Here is a 10269-nt window from a genome sequence, read left to right as displayed (position 1 = left end):
GACATCAACCCGTCCACCACTGCCCTCTGGGTTCACCCCTGGAGCCAGTTTGCCACCCATGTGACTGTGCATTCGTCAGTGCTGCAGTCCCTCAGCTTGCCCGTGTGTGTGTGTGTGTGTGTGCGCGTGTGCGTGCACGCGCATGCGCTATTTTAAATTCCTGTAATTGCTTTTCAATTGCAGTATCAAAAATATGAGGAGACGCTTGTTGAAATGTCAACTTCAGAATACATTATATAAAATAACTAATCTTTATTGGATTTGAACATGCTAATTGCTAACAGCTTTGTGATCTAGCGATAGATATTAACCGTTGTTCCTTAGACAGCTAAAGGAGATAAAAATGACATGCTCACAATAATAGGTAATATATTATTCATTGTTCCTCTACAAAATAAGAGGAAAAAATACTAGTGACTGATGCGTAAAATGGAAAAGTCAAAGGGGATGGGTTACCACCCCCTCAGTCTTAATTTTCTCATGTCAGTGGGAAATGTGCAGTCTAAAATTACAATGCATCCAAAACAAATGTACAATAGAGATTCATGTCATGCTCTTTCTAGCTAGAACTATAGAATGTTTGAGGAGAAACTACAATCAACTTAATATCACTGGGTGGAAAAAGATAGTCAAAGTGTGGCAGTTGAACAGAAAACAGTATTGAGAGAGTTAAACTTTTCTTTAGCACCACTTCAGGAGTGTCCTACCTTGTGCTGCCAAACGTTTTAGTAGTGTGCTCATCTGCTGCTCAAAAATAAAAGCTTATATGTGCTTTTGAAGTACCCCTCACCCCCTTCTGTGGACGGAGACAAGCCATGAGACCTGTCTTATCATAGATGCTAGCACATCTGATATAAGGTTTCCATTTCCAAACATCAAAAGCTTAAGGGTTCATGTAAGCTTAGATGGTCCATTGGACTACTGTGGTTAAGGCATTCTAGATTCTATACCCAGTAGCATAGCTGCCTTTAACTCTCAAGCCCAAATGATGAGATATTCATTGATGACTAGGCAGCATGAAGTATGAGTCTGAAGTTAGGTTTGAATTTGCGTCTTTGCATCTAAGGGTCACTCTCTAGGTTTTCAAGTAAAGAAGTGATAGCATCTGATGCATGATGCACACAGTCACAGCTCCTGCCATACCACATGCGTGGCATGGGTGTATTATTGCAGGATCCAGCATCAGATCCTATTATGTCTTATTGCCAGTGAGGAAGAAGGCCATTATTGTGCTTCACAGCAGGGGCAGCATTCCATGTGTGGCTGGCGAGGCTCCCAGTGAGGGCAACGCATGGAACGTGGGTCTTGCTGCAGACCCCATCAACTGACGAGGCTCCCGGCTAGGTGGAGTGTATAAAAGCTGCCTGTGCTATGAGCCTGATCAGCTGTGGGGCTTACAGTAGGTGGTGCACTCCTGTGGCTGGGTGTCCTGTCTACTGATGGGGCTCCCAGGGGAGCACCTGGCCACGCATTCAGTTAATGGCATGATAAGAAAGAGCCACAAAGTTATGACACTTCTTTTGTAGAATAACTTTGTGGATTATTGCTTGTTTTATCATGCTATTAATTGACTGAACACGTTGCTGGCTTACAATATAAGGCATGATTAACTGCTTAATCATGCCGTAAGTATAACATGTAGGTGGGGCCTAAGTGAGATGCCTTTAACTTTTCTGCCATATTCCTCTTCTGATCATATTCCCTGCTCAGGTGTTTAAATTATTTTCTCATCTATTTGGATGTTTTGGGGCTTTTTTCCCTCTGACTTCATAGTCTATTTTTTAAAATATTGCTTTCTGTTTAATTGCAAGAATTTAAACTGAAGCTTTGCAAGTTGCTGCATAGCCCATAGAATGCCAACAGGGAAGCAGGTTCTGGTACGCTGCTCTTCTGTTGAGTTGTCCCCTTGGTAGGTGCGTTGTAACTTTCTATACAGGATTTAAGCTGTTTGTGGAGTTGATCCAAGGTAAATCAAGTGTGCAATACTAGCTCTAGTTTAGAAGTATTATGGAAGGTTAGGGATGGGCCAGAAATCCTGTAAGGGATACCACAAGGATAGCCAGCACTTTCTCAAACTGTTGTAATATGCAGCCCTTCCTCCAAAAAGAATAGCTGGGGAGGGAGGAGTCCTGTTACAATAACCTCATGAAAATGGCTGCTAGCTCTGCAATTTGCCTGAGAAATTAGCTGGCTGCTGCTTCAGTTTGGGTAGACCTGTAGTGATTGGGTATAGAAATAAGTAGGGATCCTGATTTTGTCTGATAAAATAAAAATAAAATTGGGGAGATGAGATTGTGGGGGAAGGAGAGAGTTGAAGTACAAACCTATTTCATCTTGTTTGAATACCTGAAAATGTACAGCTGTTGTTGCATGCCTTTATCTTTGCCTTATAACTAACTCGCCACGAGGCACAGGACAAAAATCCATCCATCTTTTCTGTTAACGCTTTTCTAAAGCCGAGTGGAATAGGATGTCAATAAGATACGCAGATACCACTTAACTACTTGTCCCTACATGTCCATGTTGTGGTTTCACAGCTCATCAGAGTATGTATGAAAGAAGAGGAAATATCGTATTACAAAGATCTACACAATCTATTCCGACATCATTTTGGGTAGGATTTCTTTTACCATGTAATAAGGCTTCAGTTTGCTGCAATTGGTGGTTGCATTTTCTTGAAGAAGGGATCAGATGTCAAGAGTTTGGTCTGCACTAGTGTGGCTGAATTTTTTGTGGTATTCTGTTCCTATTGAAAACAAACTTAAGGAAGTGGGTAATGTTTTTGATTAAATACAATCTGTAAGTAATTTATTGAGGCAGGATAGGAATGTCATCTTGTTGGAACTTGCTATACCCCAGCAACTGACTGATTGCTAAAAGTGTTTAGCAATAGGACCTCTTTTGATTACTGCTGAAAGGTTTAACTGGTTCAATTAAGACAGAATTGTTCTCACCTCTATTATATACAAGTATTCTGAACACAGTGAAAATAGTATAGTTCTTCTCATGGTAGGTGCTAAACTATTATCGACAGTGGTCAACTGGAGTCCTGTGGCTGTAAACCAGTGATTCTTAACCAGGGTGCCACACTGTGTTAGCACTGTTAAGTTTACAAACATGATTCACAGGATGACCCCAGAGATTTTAAATAGAAATCCAGAGTTGTGGTCTTTCTGAGTTCTCTGCAACAGAAAAGCTACTCTGTTACTTTTCTATAGGCAAAGAAAGAGTGAAAACTAAGGGCTGACATTTTCCCAGAGGACCTTCAAGTTTAAAAAGGTTGAGAATCACTGTGGGAAGGAGACATCTCATTTATCCTAGGAGCAAGCCTTTTGTCCCAGGATTGTTCAGACTTGCACATCCATTGTCCCACTTCAAGTGTCTCTGCAGTATGTTGCATAAAATGTGCTAACATTTGTGTATGCATCCCACTGTAAATATTTATGGTTATGGCTGCACTAATGAAGGTTGTTTTGGCTGATACTGATGGCCGATTATTAACCAGCCATATTGGCTGATACCAATCTGATTGCCAATATGCAGCCTGTCAGTTTGGAGAGGAGTGTCCGGCCAGTAAGTCTGTGTGTGGGTGAGGGTGGGGGTAGGGGTAAGGGGCATATCAAGGTCTCCATGGTGAATTGGGGCAGGGGCAGGTGCTGCCCAGTAGGGGTGGGGCATGGGATTGAGACGCAGGTAGCTTATCCGGGGGAGGGTGTGGGATAATGTGGAGGGGGTAGCTACTGCTGCTGTGCACATCTCAGGGGAGACATGGGGGGCATGTGCTCCTGGGATTTGTGCGTGGGGCGAGGGCAGGTTGTGGGCTTGGGCCAGGGGGCTGCACTTGGGGTGGGCAGCAGTGGCACTGAGACTGGGTGGGGGCGAGGAGAGAAGCTGTGGGTGGGCTTACAGCAACCCCAAATTCATGGTACCTCCCTGGCAACCCCACCTCAGTGCTGCTACCTGCTCCAGCCAAAAATATCAGTTAAGTGGGGAATAACATTTAAAGGGACAGCAATCTTTGCTCTAGTATTTACAACCTCAGATAGGCAAGGTGAACAAAAAGTTTATAAGAAATTCTCAAGGAAGAAAAGATCGTGGAAGCTAGGGATGGTCCTCAAGGAGAACTATACAACATTGGCCAGAACTTTTAGGGAATGATCAGGAAAGCCAAGGTGCTGACGGAGTTTAGGTTAGCTATGGGAGTCAAGGACAATAAGAAGTCCTTCTTTAGGTATGTAGGTGGTAGAAAGAAAACAAATGGAAGTATGGGACCTCTGCTTAACACCTCGGGACAGTTGGTAACCAACTTCAGGAAAAAACTGAACTCCTGAATGCCCACTTTGTTTCAGTATTTTACCAGAACATGGGGAAAGTCAAGTGAGATAAGGCTTATAGGAGACATGCCAGGACTGACAGCCTCCCCACTGTGGATGCTGAGTGGGTGCAATACCAGTTAGAAAAGCTAGACATGTATAAGTCAGCAGGACCAGATGGACTCACAGTTCACAGTTAGGGCGGCTAGGATCTGGAACCAACTTCCAAAGGAAGTGGTGCTGGCTCCTACCCTGGGGGTCTTTAAGAGGAGGCTTGATGCCTACCTAGCTGGGATCATTTGAGCCCAGTTTTTTCTCCTGCCCAGGCAGGGGGTCGGGCTTGAAGATCTACAGGGTCCTTTTCTGACCCTACTTCTGTGATGACTCGGAGCTGGCTGAGGTCATTGCAGAACCGCTGGCAAAGCTCTTTCAGAATTCATGGTGCACAGGGGAAATCCCTGAGAACTGGAAGAGGGCCAACATTGTGCCCATCTTCAAGAAGAGGAAAAGGGAGGATTCAGGTAACTATAGGTTCAGCCCAACTTCCATCCCAGGGAAAATCCTGGAAAAGCTCATCAAAGAATCTGTGCAGTGTGCTCGCAGAAGGTAAGATTCTGAATGACAGCCAGCAAGGCTTTGTCGTGGGTAGGTTTTGTCTTGCCAATCTCATCTCCTTCTACGACCAGGTCTCTCGCCATGTGGACACAGGAGACATGGTAGATGTTATATACCTAGACTTCCAAAAGGCTTTGATCTAGTATCCCATGATATCCTTGTGGGAAAACTGGAACATGGTTGACTCAGCTGCTTGATGGTTTAGTGGGTGGGAAACTGGCTACACAGTAGAACCCAGAGAGTTCTCATGAACAGATCTGTGTTGTCCTGGCGTGAAGTGGCCAGTGGTGTCCCTCAGGGGTCCATGCTTGGACCAGTGCTTTTCAACATCTTCATCAGTGATTTGGATGGGGGAATGAAAAGCTCTCTTGCCAAGTTTGCGGATGACACCAAGTTATGGGGCAGTTTGGTCATACCAGAAGATAGGTTGCCAGATACAGGCAGACCTGGACAGGTGCGAGAGTTGGGCAGACCGGAACCAGATGAAGTTTAACACTTCCAAGTGTAAGGTGCTCCATCTGTAGACAACCTTCAACGTGTATATATAGGCTTGGTGGTGACAGTGTAACTTGCACCGCAGCCGAAAGGGGTAATGATTGACCATTGTATGCATATGAGCCGTCAGTGCAAGGTGGTGGTCAGCAGGGCAAACAACACGCCAGCGTACATCAATGAGTGCATGTAGTGTCAAACTAAGGAAGTGATACTCCCGCTGTACTCCACACTGGTGAGACCACAGCTGGAGTACTTGTGTCCAGTTCTGGGTGCCACCCTTCAATAAGGATGTGGAAAAACTTGAGCAGGTCCAGGAAGGAGCCACCCATATGATCAGGGATTTTGCAAGGCAAGCCATATGAGGAAAGGCTGAGGGACCTGGGCCTCTTTAGCCTAAATGAGAGAAGGTTGAGAGGGGACTTGAGGAGGAGTGTCTTACCACTATCAGAGGAGTGCATCAGGAGTTCAGTGAGCAACTGTTCACTAGGCCACCCCTGGGAATGACCAGGACCAATGGATACAAACTCCTGGAAGGCTGCTTCTGGCTTACTGCTAGGAAAAACTCCTTCACAGTCAGGGTGTCCAGACTTTGGAAGGTGCGGTCACCTTCCCTGGAGGTTTTCAAGAGGAGACTAAATAGTCACTTTGCTGGGGTCACCTAACCCCAGTTGTCTTCCTGCCTAGAGTTGTGGGGCTGGACCCGATGATCTTCAAGGTCCCTTCCAGCCCCTAACAATCTGTGAATCTATGAATATGTTGGGTGAGCAAAGTAAGAATGGCTACTAAAAGAAGTGAACCAGGAGCTGAAGATAAGCTCATCATATAATCCTAATGAAAAGCTTTGCTCCATTTGTGGTATCCATTAGTTTTTAGTACCAGTTCAGAGCAAACTAGTTATTACCAAGCTTACTTTGCAGGTCAGTTTTCTTTCTTGTTTGTGACAGATATCTACAAGATCATCATTATATAGATTTATACATTATGTAAATAGTACACTAAAAGTCATCTACTTGCCTTCAAGTGAAATTAGAAATCACTTTTGTCTAAGTGTGACTTGTTCTTGCTGTTCATTTTGTCCTTAAAGCGTTGCTATCTTTTAAATCTTCCCTTATGTTTCTTCATCTCAGGCTGCCTGAAGCTCAGCAGAGAGTTGGAGGATGTTTTCTCAGTCTCATGCCACAGATGAAAAGCTTGTACCTTGCATACTGTGCCAACCATCCGTCAGCAGTAAACGTTCTCACAGAACACAGGTACGTTAGTTGCATTCAATTAAAACTGACATGCACAAGTGGTTAAATGTCGCAAATATATTCTGTACGTGTGTGTCAGTTAAAGAAAAGTTTAAGTATACTTCAAAAAATCACATAGGCTTTTCTTTTGCAAGTACGCAGTAGCCCAGTGGTACCCAACCTTTTGGCCTGTGAGCTGATTGAATGGTATGGGGTTGGTCTGTGGGCTAGTTCCAGTCCGTGGGCCCCATCTGGTGTACGAGGCTAGTCTGATGCTTGGCCCTCGCCCTGTGCACCAGATCAGGCCCATGGTTGCAGCTCCACGTGCCATACTGGGCTCCCCACCAGATCATGGCTGTGCCTCTGCATGCAGGACCATGTCATCTGGCCTGCAGGGCTTGGAACTTCCATTTGGGGGAGAGATGACAGTGTTAATTGTAACTGCTCCCCACTGCCAAATTTCTAGATATGTGGAGGTCTGTAGGCAGGATGATCTGGCTCTGTGGGATGGTTTTGGACCATGGATGTGAGGTTGAGCACCACTGTTGTAGCCTTTGAAAATGTGATAGAAGCTATAGTATACATGATGCTTGTTTTGAGACCACCTAAATGAACTGCTGTTTTTGTAAATTGTGGCATAATCCATTATTAGATAATTACAACCTGCCACTTATCATTTAGTCTTTAAAAATAACTTATCCTATAGTCTTTAAGAGGCTGAACACAAATGCAGGGGTGGAATCTTACTTCAGATATGTAAGTATGTATGATCACATATATTGAAAAACTTATTTTCACAGGTGTGTGAAATGCAGTCTTTCAAGACAGTGACCTGATTTATCAATGTATTTATGTACCACCCTTCCCAGGAAAGGCTCAGAGTAGCTCACAGTAGAACAGCAGAACTTACAAAACAGGAAAGCAAACAGGAGAACAAAACTTAAAAGGCAAATAGAATAACAACATAAAGTAAAACCCACCCGAACCATATAATGGTTCAGGTGGGTCCGTAAAATAGAAACCACCTGAACCAACGGGAGAGGAAATCGCTAGGACGCTTACAGGCTGGGAAGGGGCCTTCTCAGCAGCACAGCAGCAGAAAAGAATCTCAGAGTCATTGTTGACACCAAGATGAACATGAGTCATCAAGGTGATGAAGTGATCAGTAAAGCTAACTGCACTTTACCATGCATTAACAGGTGTGTGACAAACATGTCCAGAGAGGTGATACTTCCCCTGGTCAGGCTGCAGTTGGAATGCTGTGTCCGGTTTTGGGTGCCACACTTCAAGAGAGATGTGGATAACCTTGAGAGGGTTCAGAGGAGGACCACTCGTATGGTTAGGGGCCTGCAGGCAAAGCCCTGCAAGGAGAGATTGAGGGCCCTGGATCTCTTCAGCCTCCGCAAGAGAAGGCTGAGAGGTGATCTTCTGGCTGCCTAAAGATTGACCGGGGGGGGGCAGCAAGGAATAGGAGATGCTCTGTTTACCAGTGCACCCCTTGGGGTAACTGGGGCAGTGGCCACGGACTGATAGAGAGCAGTTTTAGGTTAGACATCAGGAAGAACTTCTTTATGGTAAGGGTTGCCAGAATTTGGAATAGGCTTTCAAGGAAGGTGGTGCTCTCCCACCTTGGGGGTCTTTAAGAGGAGGTGAGACATGCACCTGGCTGGGGTCATATGAACCCAGCCCTCTTTCCTGCCCAGAGCAGAGGGTTGGACTTGATGATCTGCTAAGATCCCTTCTGACCCAAGCATCTCTGAATAACCCAGCCTAGCTTCGATTGCTAAATTTCGGCCAAAATAGGAAAATCTTAATACAGCCCTGGACTTTGGCAGGCCTTATGGGGGAGACAGTTTGAGCTGAAGAATGACTGCTGAATGACTTCCCACATGTTTATGCTATCTGTGTTTTGATGGTACTTGCAGGAAGTTGCTTTTGGTTGACCTTAGGGATTGCAGTGCATATTGATGTCAAAATGTTGGTTGTGAGAAATATGTATTCCTCTTGTTCACTCAAACTCCACACTCTTGTGGTAGCTTGGTTCTATAGATATTTAGGACTTCACTCTTGTAATACACCTATAGAGAAGGAAGGAAAGGTGGGGGTGTGGCACTCTGTCAAGGAACAATACACGTCCTCTGCCAGCAAAATGGGGTCAGAGGGGCAAGCTGAAGTGCTCTGGGTCAAGATACAAGGGGGCTGTGGGGACTGGGATTTAACGGTGGGGTCTACTACAGACCCCCCGACCAAGGGGAGGAGCTGGACCGGGAATTTTCGGGCCAGCTTGCAGAGGCACTTAAGGCAAGGGATGTAGTTGTCATGGGTGATTTAAATTACCTGGACATCTGCTGGGAGGAACAGTCAGCCAGGTCGGACCGTTCCAGGAGGTTCCTGGCTGAGATACAGGACCTCTGCTTTAATTCAGGAAGTGCACAGTCCCACCAGAGGAAATGCCCTGTTGGACCTGGTCCTAGCCACAGGTGACAACCTGGTACGGGGCCTCCAGGTTCTTGGCTACCTGGGTGATAGCGATCATCACTTGCTGGAATTCACCATCCAGCGCAGGGTGTCAGGGGTCTGCAGCGAGGCGGTAGCCCTAGACTTCAAGAGGGCCAACTTCAATGAATTGAGGAGATTAGTGGGAGAGGCGCTGGGGTTCTTGAGCAGGGGAGCTCAGTGCCCAAGATGAGTGGTTGTTCCTTAAGGGGATGATACTCAGGGCTCAAGGGGTGACTATCCCAACAAAAAGCAAGGGGGGCAGGAGTACCCAAAAGCCCCCCTGGCTCACCAAGGGTGTACGGAAATGCCTGATTGCCAAAAAAGGTGGTGTACAGCTGGTGGAAGGGGCTGCTATCTCCAAAGAGGAGTATACCTCCTCTGCTCGGGCCTGTAGGGAGGCTGTCAGGAAAGGTAAGGTGGACATAGAGCTAGGATTTGTGTCCAAAATCAAAGATAATAAAAAGTCCTTTTTCAAATATATAGGGAGGATGAAGAAAGCACTGGGAAATGTGGAGCCCCTGCCAGATCCTCTGGGCAATCTGGTGGTTGCTCCAGAGGAGAAAGCAGACCTCTTTAACCAATTCTTCACCTCCGTTTTCTTGGGCAGGGACCGGGACTTCCCCACTGTGATGCAAGACGGACTCGAGGGGAACGCCTCCAGACCTCGGGTTGGGAAGGACCGGGTTAGAGAGCTTATGGAGAGGCTGGACGTGTTCAAATCAACGGATCCAGATGCTCTCCACTCCAGGGTGTTGAGGGAGCTAGCAGGGGTGGGCGGGTCATAGTCGAACTGGGGAGAAGTGGGCAGCAGAGTCCCTAGGGGCTCGGTCCTTGGGCCAGCGCTGTTGAATTTCTTTATCAGTGATTTGGACTATGGGGTGAAAAGCAACCAGTTTAAATTCACTGATGATACCAAAATTTGGGGTGAGGTGAGCACGCTAGTAGGGAGGGAAAGACTGCAGCAAGATCTGGATAAGTTACAGGGGTGGGCTGACAAGAGCAGGATACATTTCAATACTGACAAGTGCAGGGTGCTGTACTTGGGCAGTAGTAACCAACAGCACACTTATAAGATGGGGAAACTCCCTTCTTGAGAGCACAGAGGCAGAAAGGGATCT

General features: G+C 46.0%; 1 protein-coding gene across 4 annotated transcripts in view; it reads left to right on the top strand.

Annotated features, from left to right (window-relative positions):
- The window catches only part of ARHGEF7 (Rho guanine nucleotide exchange factor 7), a 181866-nt gene that overhangs the window by 111608 nt on the left and 59989 nt on the right, over positions 1 to 10269 (top strand). For all 4 annotated transcript variants that reach the window (XR_002099935.1, XM_019529651.1, XM_019529652.1 and 1 more), the window contains one exon: positions 6551 to 6673. Coding sequence is in view for 3 of the 4 variants with exons in the window: in XM_019529651.1 (XP_019385196.1) it covers positions 6551 to 6673 (123 nt within the window). In the remaining variant the exon portion in view is untranslated. The remainder of the gene's footprint in view (positions 1 to 6550; positions 6674 to 10269) is intronic.

This window comes from Crocodylus porosus, unplaced genomic scaffold (assembly GCF_001723895.1).
Source record: "Crocodylus porosus isolate Cpor-Errol unplaced genomic scaffold, CroPor_comp1, whole genome shotgun sequence".
In the NCBI taxonomy this organism is placed as follows: domain Eukaryota; kingdom Metazoa; phylum Chordata; order Crocodylia; family Crocodylidae; genus Crocodylus; species Crocodylus porosus.
The sequence above is the reverse complement of the archived record's forward strand: the minus strand, read 5'-3'. Positions and strand labels throughout refer to the sequence as shown.